Source organism: Drosophila subpulchrella, unplaced genomic scaffold (genome assembly GCF_014743375.2).
Source record: "Drosophila subpulchrella strain 33 F10 #4 breed RU33 unplaced genomic scaffold, RU_Dsub_v1.1 Primary Assembly Seq31, whole genome shotgun sequence".
Lineage (NCBI taxonomy): Eukaryota > Metazoa > Arthropoda > Insecta > Diptera > Drosophilidae > Drosophila > Drosophila subpulchrella.
The window spans coordinates 264359-281017 of NW_023665567.1; the positions used below are offsets into that span (position 1 = coordinate 264359).

General features: G+C 51.1%; 2 protein-coding genes and 1 long non-coding RNA gene across 7 annotated transcripts; all 3 read left to right on the top strand.

Annotated features, from left to right (window-relative positions):
* The first annotated feature begins 2692 nt into the window (after positions 1-2692).
* On the top strand, positions 2693-4524 carry LOC119559684. Of its 3 annotated transcripts, none has more exons than XR_005220919.1 (4): positions 2693-2807; positions 2874-3432; positions 3561-4298; positions 4397-4524. XR_005220919.1 is itself a non-coding variant. In XM_037872743.1 (3 exons), exons 2-3 carry the CDS (start codon positions 3111-3113, stop codon positions 4145-4147), a joined length of 909 nt encoding a protein of 302 aa, XP_037728671.1. In that variant the 5' UTR covers positions 2693-2807; positions 2874-3110; the 3' UTR covers positions 4148-4333. The 3 variants fall into 3 exon arrangements, 1 of the variants encoding a protein (XP_037728671.1); XR_005220920.1 differs by having other exon boundaries at positions 3561-4302; positions 4397-4516; XM_037872743.1 differs by lacking the exon at positions 4397-4524 and having other exon boundaries at positions 3561-4333.
* Positions 4525-11539: 7015 nt separating this feature from the next.
* On the top strand, positions 11540-12958 carry LOC119559677. 2 transcript variants are annotated; one of them, XR_005220915.1, is made up of 3 exons: positions 11540-11681; positions 11735-12472; positions 12571-12958. XR_005220915.1 is itself a non-coding variant. In XM_037872735.1 (2 exons), exon 2 carries the CDS (start codon positions 11755-11757, stop codon positions 12319-12321), a length of 567 nt encoding a protein of 188 aa, XP_037728663.1. In that variant the 5' UTR covers positions 11540-11681; positions 11735-11754; the 3' UTR covers positions 12322-12958. The 2 variants fall into 2 exon arrangements, 1 of the variants encoding a protein (XP_037728663.1); XM_037872735.1 differs by having other exon boundaries at positions 11735-12958.
* A 1396-nt stretch (positions 12959-14354) lies between these two features.
* Positions 14355-16231, top strand: LOC119559678. 2 transcript variants are annotated; one of them, XR_005220917.1, is made up of 4 exons: positions 14355-15032; positions 15087-15312; positions 15376-15437; positions 15498-16231. It is a non-coding gene; the product is annotated as an uncharacterized LOC119559678 (long non-coding RNA). The 2 variants fall into 2 exon arrangements; XR_005220916.1 differs by having other exon boundaries at positions 15376-16231.
* Positions 16232-16659: the final 428 nt, after the last annotated feature.

A 16659-nucleotide genomic window follows, 5' to 3' on the forward strand; every position in this document is an offset into this window, starting at 1 on the left:
TGTTGGTTTTACAAAGATTTAATAAATATCGTAAGTACAATCGTTTATATACATGCTCCTTTTAACAGATCTATCCTTCCTCAGCCTTTAAGACCGAAACCTGGCCGCCGTCTCGAATATTTACGCGGTCAAAGCAGAGGATTGGTTGGCTGGAAAAGGGTACAGGCGCCGCGGAAACTATGCTCTACCAGTCATGTATTGGTAGAGCTCGCATGGAAACGCGGCCCTCAAAGGAACATACGCGATGCGCGTGTGTATGGTCACCTAATCCTGAGGAGCTCCAAGGGAAAAGAAGGGACAGGCCAAAAAGGTACGTAACTGCACTGTTAGCTATACCATTTAAAACTAATGCTCGCGACATTTTAAATCTTAGGCAAACAACGAGGACAAATAAGGCTCTCGGGACTAACTCCGGATAAATTCACAAACAGGGAAGTAGATATCAATATATATATAATAAAGGTACACATGTATTTAAATTTTCCTAAATTTCAGCCACTATTGGGCCGGGCCTGGAGGCAATGATAGCCCGGGCGGAAGTCTTCTCAGCACGGATCTCCACACAGGAAAACGGCGCTCTCCGGTGAGTTATGCAATGGCAGTTCGAGATTCGGCTGCCAGACAAAATGGCGATACCTCTCAGCGCCGCGATGCGACCGCTGGAAGTTCCCGAGATGAGGAGGACGCGGTACACCGGAACGGACTCACCGGGAAATGCTTGAAGTCGTCGTCGACTATGTAAGGCTTTTCTGGCTGGTCGTTGATACGGATCTCCACACAGGAAAACGGTTGCTGGGCAGCCAAGTCGGGCTGGCAGGTATGGCGAAGTCGCGCAGATGTCAGCAGAACTCCAAATAAATCTTCCGGGGCCCTTTGTATTGGGACCCCGGTTGCTATTTAATTGTAAGAACAAAGAAAAAATTGTAGTACCACGCTGCTAGCTGCAACTACCTGGCTGGACAGTATGGCCGCGACTATCTCGACATCTGCTGATCATCGTTCATACCCCCCGCCATATTACATGGCCTCTCTCACAATTGGGTCATTGGATACATGGTCCATTTAAAGTAATCCCAGGGCGAACCGGGATTAATCTTCAAATGGCCAGATCGCCCGCCAGACTCATCCCGCTGCTGCAACTATCGCCCTATCGACCTAACCTATCGATAAAGTCCCTCCCATCCGACTCCAACTGCAACATCAACCAAAGATTTCGAGAGGCGCTGCCCGGAGTTTCAGCAGAACGATGAAATAATTGGTAGTTTTGGAGATGCGATGGGATTCAACACGGCACTGATATCATCCTGCAGTTCGATCGGCGCCTAACGTGGGGCTCACGCATGACGGGAAGTATTGCAGATGTGATCGCGATGCTCGTATACTTTGTTTTGTCCTTCTTTCAGATCACAACCGGATGTCTTTGGCGTGATACACTCCCAGGCTGCGGCCTTGGAGGTCCTCCAGCAAGTATGCATTGCTGCCGACGGACTTGACCACCCTGGCTTTAAGGAACTTGCGAGCAAATTTGGCGTTAAAAGATTTGCTGAAATCACTCAGCACGAAGTTGCGGCGAAAGACTTCTTGGCCTGGCTTGGCGAGCAGCGTACGGGCTCGCTTATCGTAGCGCTGCCGGCTCATCTGGTATGCACTCTCCAGTTGCTTTTGCACCTTGGCGTGGATTACCCGAAGCTTATCCTTGGTCTGCATTCCGGCCATTTCATGATCGACCAGAGACCTGAGTCGTCTGGCTAGTTTGTAGCTGGAACCGTTGAGGAACATGTGATGGCCGAATACGGTGAATACGGCGCTTCCCCTGTGGCTGTGTGGACAGAGTTTCGGATGGCCACCTCAATCTCCGGCAGATGTGCACCCATTCCCGGTGATCTTCGTCCAAGAAGCTGCGAATTGCGGCCAAGTCATTCCGGTTTACCCTCTCCGCGGCATTGCTCTGTGGTGAATATACTGGAGTCTTCATGTGTTGGATGCCGAAACCATCCACCATCCACCTTGGATACGAACTGTTTGCCGTTGTCCGAACGTATCGTCTCAGGCACCCCGAGCTTGTAAAATACCTCGTTTACCAGGAAATTTACAACGTTCGACGCCGTCGCCTCCTTCATCGCCTTCAAGAAGGTGTACTTGGAGAAGTGGTCCACCACGATGAATATCCAGGCGTGTCCACTCTTGGACCTCGGATACTTGCCCAGGAAATCGATGTACAGTTTCTGGAATGGCCTCTCCGTCTCTACCCTTCTTCCGATTCCGACCTGCATCCGGAAGTTTGGCGCTTTGGATTCCTTGCACACCTCGCAACGCCGGACGTATTCCCGTACCTGGATAGTCATCCCTGGCCAATAGAACTGGCGTCGCAGGATCTCCAAGGTCTTCGTCATCCCACCATGGCCAGCCTTGGGGTCCGAATGAGCACGCTCTACCAAGCTGTGCGTCAGGCTTTGCGGGATCCACAGCTTCCATTCGGATCCTTCCAATCCATCCAACTGGATGTAGAAATGCTTCTTGAAATCCGCATGAACCAGGACCGGCGCGCTCGTCAAGGCCAACTTCAGGTCATCCACTGCCTGGGTGGCGCTGGGACTTAAGGAAAACTTTGTGTTTCCAGCCTTCTTCAAGGACTCGGAGAGTGGTGCGGCTAGCGTAGCGAAGTTCTTTACGAACCGTCGATACCATCCCGCTGTGCCGAGGAAGGCACGTACTTCCTTCATGGATTTCGGGTAAGGCATCTTCTGGATTGCCGAAACACGTCCAGGATCCATCCGCAGCAGTCCATCTCCGACTATAAACCCTAGGTAAGTCAAAGATTTGAAGCAAAACTTCGACTTCTTTAACCCTATGGTCAATCCGGCTGCTTTCAGACTGTGGGCTACTCGACTCAAGTATTTCAAGTGCGTCTGAAAATCTGGAGCGAGGATTAGCAGGTCGTCCAAATAGACGAAAACGTTGGATCTGAGCTCTGCTGGTATCACCCGATCCGGCATCATTCGGAACTTGTACAACGGCCTGCCTGGAACCGTGAACGCAGTGTACTCCTTGCTTTTCTCACCCAGTTCGATCTGCCAGAACGCAAACTTCAGGTCAACTCTGGAGATGAAATGCGTCTGATCTATTCTGGAGAGGATTCCCTCAGTGCTGGGCAGAGGGTATGCATCCTTAATAGTCAAGGCGTTCAACTTCCGGGCATCCAGGCAGAACCTGTTTTTCCCTGGCTTCGACACCACTGTTGTGCGATTACTCCACGGGCTTTTGCTCTCCTCGATGACACCCAGCTCCAACATCTTGTCGATTTCATCTTCGACCACCTTCTGCTTCGCCGGAGACATCGGATACGGACGATCCTTAAAGACCCGAGCTCCTTCCATCAGCTCAATGGAATGCCTCTCCACGCTGGTGACTCCGAGGCCGTCCCTTTCAAAGGTAAGGAACTCCTCCTTGACCTTGCCTAACGAAGGCTCGCCAGAAGTCGACTCCGAAGTAGGCAGTTTGTTCCAGGTATGGGCAAAGGTAGAACGTGACCGGCTTACTTACGCCTTTGTACCTCACAGGCAGCTCCAAGCGTCCGATAATGGATCGATCCTCGCCAGAAGCCGTCCGGACTACCGAAAAATACGGTTGGACGGTAACTCCCAGCGTCTCCACGAGCTCTCGACAGCCTTTGCCCAGCACACTTACGCTGGCGCCTGTATCCAACAAGTCGGTGAGCTGCTTCCCCAAGGTCTCCACGTCGGCGAAGGGTCGAGGATCGGCGGAATCAATGCGTTTAACGGCCGCCACCACCTCTCGTCGTCTGGATCACCTTATCCTGAAGCGCTCACTTGCTTCTGGACTACCTCCGGTAGGTATCTTAGCAAATACTTATGACTACTATATTGGCTGTGTACGTTCCTGCTTTCGTCTTCTACCTTCGGAACTACTTCGCGGGATTCCAACCTGGGCGAGTCCCTCCCGCTTTCGGACTGCCCAGCCGACCGTTTTCCGCGCAATCGGGACATTTCGGAGAAATCACGCCCGGCTTGCCGCACCGGCAACAGAATCTCCTCCACTCCGTGGCCTCGCAATCCTGGAATCCGTGCTCCGCAGCCCCGCAATTCCAGCAACCTGGCCTGACCGGATTTCGGACTCGCCCACGTAGCTCGTCCACTTCCAGGTTTCGCTGCTCGTCGACTTCGTCCTGTACGTGCGCCTCGCTGACCCGTAACCTGCTCTGCTGCAAGTAAGCAGCACGCCCTCGACGAGCGAAACTCCTTTCTACTTCGACGCACTCCTCCCGAAATTCGTCCACCGTGAGTACGTCCATCGCGTAAACGTATCTAGCGATGCCATCCCTCAAGCCCTTTTTCACAACCTTCACCAACTGCCGCTCTGGCATTGGTTTTTTCAGGCGTGAGGCGAGTTGCTGCATCGAATGGATGTAGTCATCCGCGCTCTCTCCCGGCTGTTGCTCACGTTGCAGAAGCTCATGCATCCTTTCGTGTTCCGTCTGGTGACCACGGAACCGATCCATCAGAGCCCTGCGCAGCTGGGCCCAAGTGTCCACTCTGGACTGGCGTACGTGTACCCAGTACCACTCCTTCGCTCTGCCCGATAGGAGTACGTGGAAGTTGGTGGAACTTCACTCCACGGACACTGATGCTGCCGCTGCAGGAACTCGAGACGGAACACGTAGTCGTCCACGCAGTGGCCGTCGTCCTCGCCGCCGAAGGAGAGGTTCCAGCGGTCCACTCGGATGTAGCGGTTCCCGTTGCCGGCTCCTGCGTTGGCGTACAACCGCGGCTCGTCACGAAAATCCGCCGTCCTTCGGTCCTCGATGCGCCACGGCCGTGCGTGGCGATCACTTCTGCCTGCCGGATGATACTCCGGTTCCTGGCTCAGGCTGCTGTCGATCCCTGGAGATTCGTTCATCTGCGGTCAAGGTCGCTGCCTGGGTGGCAACTCCGGCGGCCTTCGGTAGCCTCCTCCTGTCTCCTGCCGCTGCTGAATTTCCGGTGGGCCATTTGCGCCGCCTTCTGGACACGACGGAGTGGGCACCACCGATACTTGGCGACTCGCGCCCTCCTGGAGCGGCTGCGGCTTGCTTTCGCCTGGCCCAAGGACTTCGTTCAACAACTTCATCATGTCCATAAATCCGTTCTTGATCTCATCCCGCAACGCCTGGCTAACTCCCAACTCCTGCGATGCCCGATAGGTTTGGGCCGCTTGTGCGAGAGCTGCGTTTATCGCCGACTCCGCCGCAGTATCCCGTTCCGTGTTCAGCTTATGTGGACCCGTCTGCTCCGGAACCAGAATTTGATTCTGCGCCTCGAAGATTGCCTTAAAATCAAGAACCCTGGGCGACCGATGGTGCTCCAGATCCGCCGGTAGATCCCTAATCCGATCCACCGCACTACCGCCTACCAGCGTTCTGGGTAAACTCCCAGCCAGCGATACCCGCGGCAACCCAGCAGCACCCTCTACATCCGTGGACCAGACATCGTCCTTGTCGTCGCCAGGAGGACCCATCGACTTGAGCTGGTGGCCGTGCCTATCCCTGACGTCCTTACCCTCGGACATGACTTTCAAGAATTTTTAAATAAATACTTAACAACTAATAATATGATAAATAAGTAATATGATAAATAAATAAGACAACAAATAAATACAATAATAAATAATATAATAAATATCAAAATAAATACGAAAATAACTAATAGCCAAAATAAATAACAATAAACAAATCTTCCTCACTTTCCAACACCTTTCAAAATCTCCTGTTTTTTATACCCGTTACTCGTAGAGTAAAAGGGTATACTAGATTCGTCGGAAAGTATGTAACAGGCAGAAGGAAGCGTTTCCGACCCCATAAAGTATATATATTCTTGATCAGGATCACTAGCCGAATCGATCTAGCCATGTCCGTCTGTCCGTCTGTCTGTCCGGATGAACGCTGAGATCTTGGAAACTATGAAAGCTAGGCTACTGAGATTTGGCGTGCAGATTCCTGAGCTTCTTACGCAGCTCAAGTTTGTTTCAGTAGAGTGCCACGCCCACTCTTACGCCCACAAACCGCCCAAAACTGTGGATCCTACAGTTTTGATGCTAGAATAAAAATTTAAACTGAAATGTATTGTTCTCATCAATACCTATCGATTGATAAAAAAAAAGTTTACCACGCCCACTTTTACGCCCACAAACCGCCCACAAACTTCAAAAAATCGTTAATACGAACGTGGATATCTCGGAAACTATCAAAGATAGAAAATTGGGATCTCTGATTTAGATTCCTTAGCCTTATGCGCAGCGCAAGTTTGTCACGCAAATATGCCACGCCCACTCTAACGCCAACAAACCGCCCAAGCCTGTGGCGCCCACAATTTTCATGCTAGATACAAAATTATAACAGAATTGTATTGGTCTCGTCAATACCTATCGATTGACCCAAAAAAAAATTTGCCACGCCCACCCTAACGCCCATAACGCTTAAATCTGTCTACCGCCGGTAGGTGGCGTATTTCAATCTCGCTTTGCTGCTTGCTTATCTCCATTTCCCTTTGGTCCCTTTAGCTGAGTAACGGGTATCTGATAGTCGAGGCACTCGACTATAGCGTTCTTCCTTGTTTCTTATTATTTTTTTCTTCCTACTAATCTGTACTTGGGGAGATGGAATTGACCCTCGCCGGTGGGCTTCCGACCTAACTTTCTTGCGCTTTCTCCAAACTCATATTTTCCCGTCACCGCCTAGGCGTTCGTCAACTGGACTAGCTATCACCCGCGGTGATAGCCGCCAGTTAAGGACATCGGCTGGTTTGGCTCCTGTTGGCTTTTCTTTCCCGCCCCCTTGTTCTATATTAAATCGAGGTAACCGTGCAGCGCGTAGGGTTACTACGGGTCACGATTACGCAATTAAGTTTACAACCGACATAAAATTAGAAATCCAGGACGGGGAGAAAAACCCAGGAACCCAACATCCTAACAAAAAAAAAACATTTCAAATAAATAAATAACAAAATACAAGCTCTAAAACTACTCTATCACAGAAATTATCACAGATTTTTTCAGTGCATCCCGTGATGCAAATCTTGGTTTGCTCCAAGACGCCATCACCGGTTCACTGGTAATCCTGTGACCAGGAGCAAATCGTCGGCAATGTCCGCCTCCCGTTCTACTTCCAACTTCCCTACACAGCTGACTTCCCCGTCACCACTCCCTAGCAATTGCAATCTATGTTGCAAGACATAGGTTGTGATGGCGGGGGCGTCAGGGTCATAAATGGGCGAGACGTCGTCGCCTCGACAATTTATTTTGTTTAAATTGGGCGCCAATATGTTACGAACTGCTTTTTTCGGTGGCAGTGCCGCTAGCTCAGTCTATTCTCAGGGCAGAGTACCCCTAATGCCACAGCTCGCAACATAAATATATATAACTTCACGGTCTCACATTACTCAACTATCGGTCATCACTAATGACAAAAACGTAAACAAACCAAAAAAACTACAAATATTGACGGAAAAATGGATTACATTTGGTGGCTATCGGTGACCTAGCCAAGCGCTCCCACCCAACCATGGGTGCCCTCGAGGTGCTGAAGGGCGCCACCCATTCTCAGTCGGCAGGAGCCCCCTCCTCGCGACTACGGCGGTTCCATCTCCCTTACTGGGAAAGTTTACTCACACATGTTGGTTTTACAAAGGTTTAATAAACATCGTAAGTACAATCGTTTATATACATGCTCCTCTTAACAGATCTATCCTTCCTCAGCCTTTAAGAATATTTACGCGGTCAAAGCAGAGGATTGGTTGGCTGGAAAAGGGTACAGGCGCCGCGGAAACTATGCTCTACCAGTCATGTATTGGTAGAGCTCGCATGGAAACGCGGCCCTCAAAGGAACATACGCGATGCGCGTGTGTATGGTCACCTAATCCTGAGGAGCTCCAAGGGAAAAGAAGGGACAGGCCAAAAAGGTACGTAACTGCACTGTTAGCTATACCATTTAAAACTAATGCTCGCGACATTTTAAATCTTAGGCAAACAACGAGGACAAATAAGGCTCTCGGGACTAACTCCGGATAAATTCACAAACAGGGAAGTAGATATCAATATATATATAATAAAGGTACACATGTATTTAAATTTTCCTAAATTTCAGCCACTATTGGGCCGGGCCTGGAGGCAATGATAGCCCGGGCGGAAGTCTTCTCGCCGGAGGCCAACAGCGATACGGATCTCCCCACAGGAAAACGGCGCTCTCCGGTGAGTTATGCAATGGCAGTTCGAGATTCGGCTGCCAGACAAAATGGCGATACCTCTCAGCGCCGCGATGCGACCGCTGGAAGTTCCCGAGATGAGGAGGACGCGGTACACCGGAACGGACTCACCGGGAAATGCTTGAAGTCGTCGTCGACTATGTAAGGCTTTTCTGGCTGGTCGTTGATACGGATCTCCACACAGGAAAACGGTTGCTGGGCAGCCAAGTCGGGCTGGCAGGTATGGCGAAGTCGCGCAGATGTCAGCAGAACTCCAAATAAATCTTCCGGGGCCCTTTGTATTGGGACCCCGGTTGCTATTTAATTGTAAGAACAAAGAAAAAATTGTAGTACCACGCTGCTAGCTGCAACTACCTGGCTGGACAGTATGGCCGCGACTATCTCGACATCTGCTGATCATCGTTCATACCCCCCGCCATATTACATGGCCTCTCTCACAATTGGGTCATTGGATACATGGTCCATTTAAAGTAATCCCAGGGCGAACCGGGATTAATCTTCAAATGGCCAGATCGCCCGCCAGACTCATCCCGCTGCTGCAACTATCGCCCTATCGACCTAACCTATCGATAAAGTCCCTCCCATCCGACTCCAACTGCAACATCAACCAAAGATTTCGAGAGGCGCTGCCCGGAGTTTCAGCAGAACGATGAAATAATTGGTAGTTTTGGAGATGCGATGGGATTCAACACGGCACTGATATCATCCTGCAGTTCGATCGGCGCCTAACGTGGGGCTCACGCATGACGGGAAGTATTGCAGATGTGATCGCGATGCTCGTATACTTTGTTTTGTCCTTCTTTCAGATCACAACCGGATGTCTTTGGCGTGATACACTCCCAGGCTGCGGCCTTGGAGGTCCTCCAGCAAGTATGCATTGCTGCCGACGGACTTGACCACCCTGGCTTTAAGGAACTTGCGAGCAAATTTGGCGTTAAAAGATTTGCTGAAATCACTCAGCACGAAGTTGCGGCGAAAGACTTCTTGGCCTGGCTTGGCGAGCAGCGTACGGGCTCGCTTATCGTAGCGCTGCCGGCTCATCTGGTATGCACTCTCCAGTTGCTGAATCGTCTGGCTAGTTTGTAGCTGGAACCGTTGAGGAACATGTGATGGCCGAATACGGTGAAGAACGGCGCTTCCCCTGTGGCTGAGTGGACAGAGTTTCGGATGGCCACCTCAATCTCCGGCAGATGTGCACCCATTCCCGGTGATCTTCGTCCAAGAAGCTGCGAATTGCGGCCAAGTCATTCCGGTTTACCCTCTCCGCGGCATTGCTCTGTGGTGAATATACTGGAGTCATCATGTGTTGGATGCCGAAACCATCCACCATCCACCTTGGATACGAACTGTTTGCCGTTGTCCGAACGTATCGTCTCAGGCACCCCGAGCTTGTAAAATACCTCGTTTACCAGGAAATTTACAACGTTCGACGCCGTCGCCTCCTTCATCGCCTTCAAGAAGGTGTACTTGGAGAAGTGGTCCACCACGATGAATATCCAGGCGTGTCCACTCTTGGACCTCGGATACTTGCCCAGGAAATCGATGTACAGTTTCTGGAATGGCCTCTCCGTCTCTACCCTTCTTCCGATTCCGACCTGCATCCGGAAGTTTGGCGCTTTGGATTCCTTGCACACCTCGCAACGCCGGACGTATTCCCGTACCTGGATAGTCATCCCTTGCCAATAGAACTGGCGTCGCAGGATCTCCAAGGTCTTCGTCATCCCACCATGGCCAGCCTTGGGGTCCGAATGAGCACGCTCTACCAAGCTGTGCGTCAGGCTTTGCGGGATCCACAGCTTCCATTCGGATCCTTCCAATTCCTCGTCCATTTTGGGATTACTTATGCGCTTGAAGATGAGTCCGTCATCCACCTTGAGGTCCGGTAAGTGCTCCCTGTTGGACTCCACGTCTTGCACTAATTCCTTGTAGTCCTCCTCAGCAAATTCGGTCGTCTCGAATCCCAGTAACTCCGTTGGATCTATCCGGACTTCCTCGATGATGCGGGATAGAGTGTCGGCGACCACTTTAGGCTGGCGTGATCAGTAATGCAAGTGAACGGCATCCCTTCCACATACGGTCAGAACTTCCGAATGGCTAGGATGGCCGCCAGACACTCCTTTTCCGTGACCGAGTAATTCACCTGGTGTTTGTTCATCTTGGCCGAGAAGAACGCGATGGGCTGCTCGTCTCCGTCCTGGTTCCACTGAAACAATACTGCGCCGACGCCAACGTGGGATGCGTCGCACTGGATGTAGAAATGCTTCTTGAAATCCGCATGAACCAGGACCGGCGCGCTCGTCAAGGCCAACTTCAGGTCATCCACTGCCTGGGTGGCGCTGGGACTTAAGGAAAACTTTGTGTTTCCAGCCTTCTTCAAGGACTCGGAGAGTGGTGCGGCTAGCGTAGCGAAGTTCTTTACGAACCGTCGATACCATCCCGCTGTGCCGAGGAAGGCACGTACTTCCTTCATGGATTTCGGGTAAGGCATCTTCTGGATTGCCGAAACACGTCCAGGATCCACCCGCAGCAGTCCACCTCCGACTATAAACCCTAGGTAAGTCAAAGATTTGAAGCAAAACTTCGACTTCTTTAACCCTATGGTCAATCCGGCTGCTTTCAGACTGTGGGCTACTCGACTCAAGTATTTCAAGTGCGTCTGAAAATCTGGAGCGAGGATTAGCAGGTCGTCCAAATAGACGATAACGTTGGATCTGAGCTCTGCTGGTATCACCCGATCCGGCATCATTCGGAACTGGTACAACGGCCTGCCTGGAACCGTGAACGCAGTGTACTCCTTGCTTTTCTCATCCAGTTCGATCTTCCAGAACGCAAACTTCAGGTCAACTCTGGGGATGAAATGCGTCTGATCTCTTCTGGAGAGGATTCCCTCAATGCTGGGCAGAGGGTATGCATCCTTAATAGTCAAGGCGTTCAACTTCCGGGCATCCAGGCAGAACCTGTTTTTCCCTGGCTTCGACACCACTGTTGTGCGATTACTCCACGGGCTTTTGCTCTCCTCGATGACACCCAGCTCCAACATCTTGTCGATTTCATCTTCGACCACCTTCTGCTTCGCCGGAGACATCGGATACGGACGATCCCTAAAGACCCGAGCTCCTTCCATCAGCTCAATGGAATGCCTCTCCATGCTGGTGACTCCGAGGCCGTCCCTTTCAAAGGTAAGGAATTCCTCCTTGACCTTGCCTAACGCCAGCTTTTCCTCCGCAGAAAGGCTCCAGATTTCGGGTTCCTCCTTTACCTCGTCCTCATCTTCCTGATCGGCGTAGTGCTCCTCCAGATGGAGATCTGGCTGGCATTGATTTCCTATGTTGCCTTGACGCCTCTCGTCACCGGCTTCCCCACGACGGCTGGAGCTAGCCCGAAGGCTCGCCAGAAGTCGACTCCGAAGTAGGCAGTTTGTTCCAGGTATGGGCAAAGGTAGAACGTGACCGGCTTACTTACGCCTTTGTACCTCACAGGCAGCTCCAAGCGTCCGATAATGGATCGATCCTCGCCAGAAGCCGTCCGGACTACCGAAAAATACGGTTGGACGGTAACTCCCAGCGTCTCCACGAGCTCTCGACAGCCTTTGCCCAGCACACTTACGCTGGCGCCTGTATCCAACAAGTCGGTGAGCTGCTTCCCCAAGGTCTCCACGTCGGCGAAGGGTCGAGGATCGGCGGAATCAATGCGTTTAACGGCCGCCACCACCTCTCGTCGTCTGGATCACCTTATCCTGAAGCGCTCACTTGCTTCTGGACTACCTCCGGTAGGTATCTTAACAAATACTTATGACTACTATATTGGCTGTGTACGTTACTGCTTTCGTCTTCTATCTTCGGAACTACTTCGCGGGATTCCAACCTGGGCGAGTCCCTCCCGCTTTCGGACTGCCCAGCCGACCGTTTTCCGCGCAATCGGGACATTTCGGAGAAATCACGCCCGGCTTGCCGCACCGGCAACAGAATCTCCTCCACTCCGTGGCCTCGCAATCCTGGAATCCGTGCTCCGCAGCCCCGCAATTCCAGCAACCTGGCCTGACCGGATTTCGGACTCGCCCACGTAGCTCGTCCACTTCCAGGTTTCGCTGCTCGTCGACTTCGTCCTGTACGTGCGCCTCGCTGACCCGTAACCTGCTCTGCTGCAAGTAAGCAGCACGCCCTCGACGAGCGAAACTCCTTTCTACTTCGACGCACTCCTCCCGAAATTCGTCCACCGTGAGTACGTCCATCGCGTAAACGTATCTAGCGATGCCATCCCTCAAGCCCTTTTTCACAACCTTCACCAACTGCCGCTCTGGCATTGGTTTTTTCAGGCGTGAGGCGAGTTGCTGCATCGAATGGATGTAGTCATCCGCGCTCTCTCCCGGCTGTTGCTCACGTTGCAGAAGCTCATGCATCCTTTCGTGTTCCGTCTGGTGACCACGGAACCGATCCATCAGAGCCCTGCGCAGCTGGGCCCAAGTGTCCACTCTGGACTGGCGTACGTGTACCCAGTACCACTCCTTCGCTCTGCCCGATAGGAGTACGTGGAAGTTGCGTAGAACTTCACTCCACGGACACTGATGCTGCCGCTGCAGGAACTCGAGACGGAACACGTAGTCGTCCACGCAGTGGCCGTCGTCCTCGCCGCCGAAGGAGAGGTTCCAGCGGTCCACTCGGATGTAGCGGTTCCCGTTGCCGGCTCCTGCGTTGGCGAACAACCGCGGCTCGTCAAGAAAATCCGCCGTCCTTCGGTCCTCGATGCGCCACGGCCGTGCGTGGCGATCACTTCTGCCTGCCGGATGATACTCCGGTTCCTGGCTCAGGCTGCTATCGATCCCTGGAGATTCGTTCATCTGCGGTCGAGGTCGCTGCCTGGGTGGCAACTCCGGCGGCCTTCGGTAGCCTCCTCCTGTCTCCTGCCGCTGCTGAATTTCCGGTGGGCCATTTGCGCCGCCTTCTGGACACGACGGAGTGGGCACCACCGATACTTGGCGACTCGCGCCCTCCTGGAGCGGCTGCGGCTTGCTTTCGCCTGGCCCAAGGACTTCGTTCAACAACTTCATCATGTCCATGAATCCGTTCTTGATCTCCTCCCGCAACGCCTGGCTAACTCCCAACTCCTGCGATGCCCGATAGGTTTGGGCCGCTTGTGCGAGAGCTGCGTTTATCGCCGACTCCGCCGCAGTATCCCGTTCCGTGTTCAGCTTATGTGGACCCGTCTGCTCCGGAACCAGAATTTGATCCTGCGCCTCGAAGATTGCCTTAAAATCAAGAACCCTGGGCGACCCATGGTGCTCCAGATCCGCCGGTAGATCCCTAATCCGATCCACCGCACTACCGCCTACCAGCGTTCTGGGTAAACTCCCAGCCAGCGATACCCGCGGCAACCCAGCAGCACCCTCTACATCCGTGGACCAGACATCGTCCTTGTCGTCGCCAGGAGGACCCATCGACTTGAGCTGGTGGCCGTGCCTATCCCTGACGTCCTTACCCTCGGACATGACTTTCAAGAATTTTTAAATAAATACTTAACAACTAATAATATGATAAATAAGTAATATGATAAATAAATAAGACAACAAATAAATACAATAATAAATAATATAATAAATATCAAAATAAATACGAAAATAACTAATAGCCAAAATAAATAACAATAAACAAAACTTCCTCACTTTCCAACACCTTTCAAAATCTCCTGTTTTTTTCTTATTATTTTTTTCTTCCTACTAATCTGTACTTGGGGAGATGGAACTGACCCTCGCCGGTGGGCTTCCGACCTAACTTTCTTGCGCTTTCTCCAAACTCATATTTTCCCGTCACCGCCTAGGCGTTCGTCAACTGGACTAGCTATCACCCGCGGTGATAGCCGCCAGTTAAGGACATCGGCTGGTTTGGCTCCTGTTGGCTTTTTTTTCCCGCCCCCTTGTTCTATATTAAATCGAGGTAACCGTGCAGCGCGTAGGGTTACTACGGGTCACGATTACGCAATTAAGTTTACAACCGACATAAAATTAGAAATCCAGGACGGGGAGAAAAACCCAGGAACCCAACATCCTAACAAAAAAAAAACAATTCAAATAAATAAATAACAAAATACAAGCTCTAAAACTACTCTATCACAGAAATTATCACATATTTTTTTTAGTGCATCCCGTGATGCAAATCTTGGTTTGCTCCAAGACGCCATCACCGGTTCACTGGTAATCCTGTGACCAGGAGCAAATCGTCGGCAATGTCCGCCTCCCGTTCTACTTCCAACTTCCCTACACAGCTGACTTCCCCGTCACCACTCCCTAGCAATTGCAATCTATGTTGCAAGACATAGGTCGTGATGGCGGGGGCGTCAGGGTCATAAATGGGCGAGACGTCGTCGCCTCGACAATTTATTTTGTTTAAATTGGGCGCCAATATGTTACGAACTGCTTTTTTCGGTGGCAGTGCCGCTAGCTTAGTCTATTCTCAGGGCAGAGTACCACTAATGCCACAGCTCGCAACATAAATATCGATAACTTCACGGTCTCACATTACTCAACTATCGGTCATCACTAATGACAAAAACGTAAACAAACCAAAAAAACTACAAATATTGACGGAAAAATGGATTACATTTGGTGGCTATCGGTGACCTAGCCAAGCGCTCCCACCCAACCATGGGTGCCCTCGAGGTGCTGAAGGGCGCCACCCATTCTCAGTCGGCAGGAGCCCCCTCCTCGCGACTACGGCGGTTCCATCTCCCTTACTGGGAAAGTTTACTCACACATGTTGGTTTTACAAAGATTTAATAAATATCGTAAGTACAATCGTTTATATACATGCTCCTTTTAACAGATCTATCCTTCCTCAGCCTTTAAGACCGAAACCTGGCCGCCGTCTCGAATATTTACGCGGTCAAAGCAGAGGATTGGTTGGCTGGAAAAGGGTACAGGCGCCGCGGAAACTATGCTCTACCAGTCATGTATTGGTAGAGCTCGCATGGAAACGCGGCCCTCAAAGGAACATACGCGATGCGCGTGTGTATGGTCACCTAATCCTGAGGAGCTCCAAGGGAAAAGAAGGGACAGGCCAAAAAGGTACGTAACTGCACTGTAAGCTATACCATTTAAAACTAATGCTCGCGACATTTTAAATTTTAGGCAAACAACGAGGACAAATAAGGCTCTCGGGACTAACTCCGGATAAATTCACAAACAGGGAAGTAGATATCAATATATATATAATAAAGGTACACATGTATTTAAATTTTCCTAAATTTCAGCCACTATTGGGCCGGGCCTGGAGGCAATGATAGCCCGGGCGGAAGTCTTCTCGCCGGAGGCCAACAGCGATACGGATCTCCACACAGGAAAACGGCGCTCTCCGGTGAGTTATGCAATGGCAGTCCGAGATTCGGCTGCCAGACAAAATGGCGATACCTCTCAGCGCCGCGATGCGACCGCTGGAAGTTCCCGAGATGAGGAGGACGCGGTACACCGGAACGGACTCACCGGGAAATGCTTGAAGTCGTCGTCGACTATGTAAGGCTTTTCTGGCTGGTCGTTGATACGGATCTCCACACAGGAAAACGGTTGCTGGGCAGCCAAGTCGGGCTGGCAGGTATGGCGAAGTCGCGCAGATGTCAGCAGAACTCCAAATAAATCTTCCGGGGCCCTTTGTATTGGGACCCCGGTTGCTATTTAATTGTAAGCACAAAGAAAAAATTGTAGTATCACGCTGCTAGCTGCAACTACTTGGCTGGACAGTATGGCCGCGACTATCTCGACATCTGCTGATCATCGTTCATACCCCCCGCCATATTACATGGCCTCTCTCACAATTGGGTCATTAGATACATGGTCCATTTAAAGTAATCCCAGAGCGAACCGGGATTAATCTTCAAATGGCCAGATCGCCCGCCAGACTCATCCCGCTGCTGCAACTATCGCCCTATCGATCTAACCTATCGATAAAGTCCCTCCCATCCGACTCCAACTGCAACAATACTTGCTGTCAAAATTGATATGTCTTTAAAGTTTCTATAATATTCAAATTTGTATCAAAAATTATTGTTTAAGCCTAGTACTCAGATCGGCTAAGAGTCTTACTAGTCGAAAAATCTTATTCTTTGTAGTGTGACCGAAGTTTTCAAAGTTCACCCGCAATGCATGTGGCTTTCAAGCGGCTGGGCTTGTTGCCAAACGGAAAACAAATCAATTGGAGAAATTTTAAAAGGAGTAGTCTGCTGGTACACAAAGAAAGTAAAATAAAAATAAATGGAATGTTCAACGAATGTTTTTATTTATGTAAATTAGTAGTTTAAAGCTTCCTTCTCGTCCCACGGATGCTTCGCCATCTTTCCCGCTCCGCCGCAGTTCAGCTCCGAGTCCCAATGGACATATTGGACCTTGAGGAAGTGGGATTGGGAACGGGGTTGATCCGCT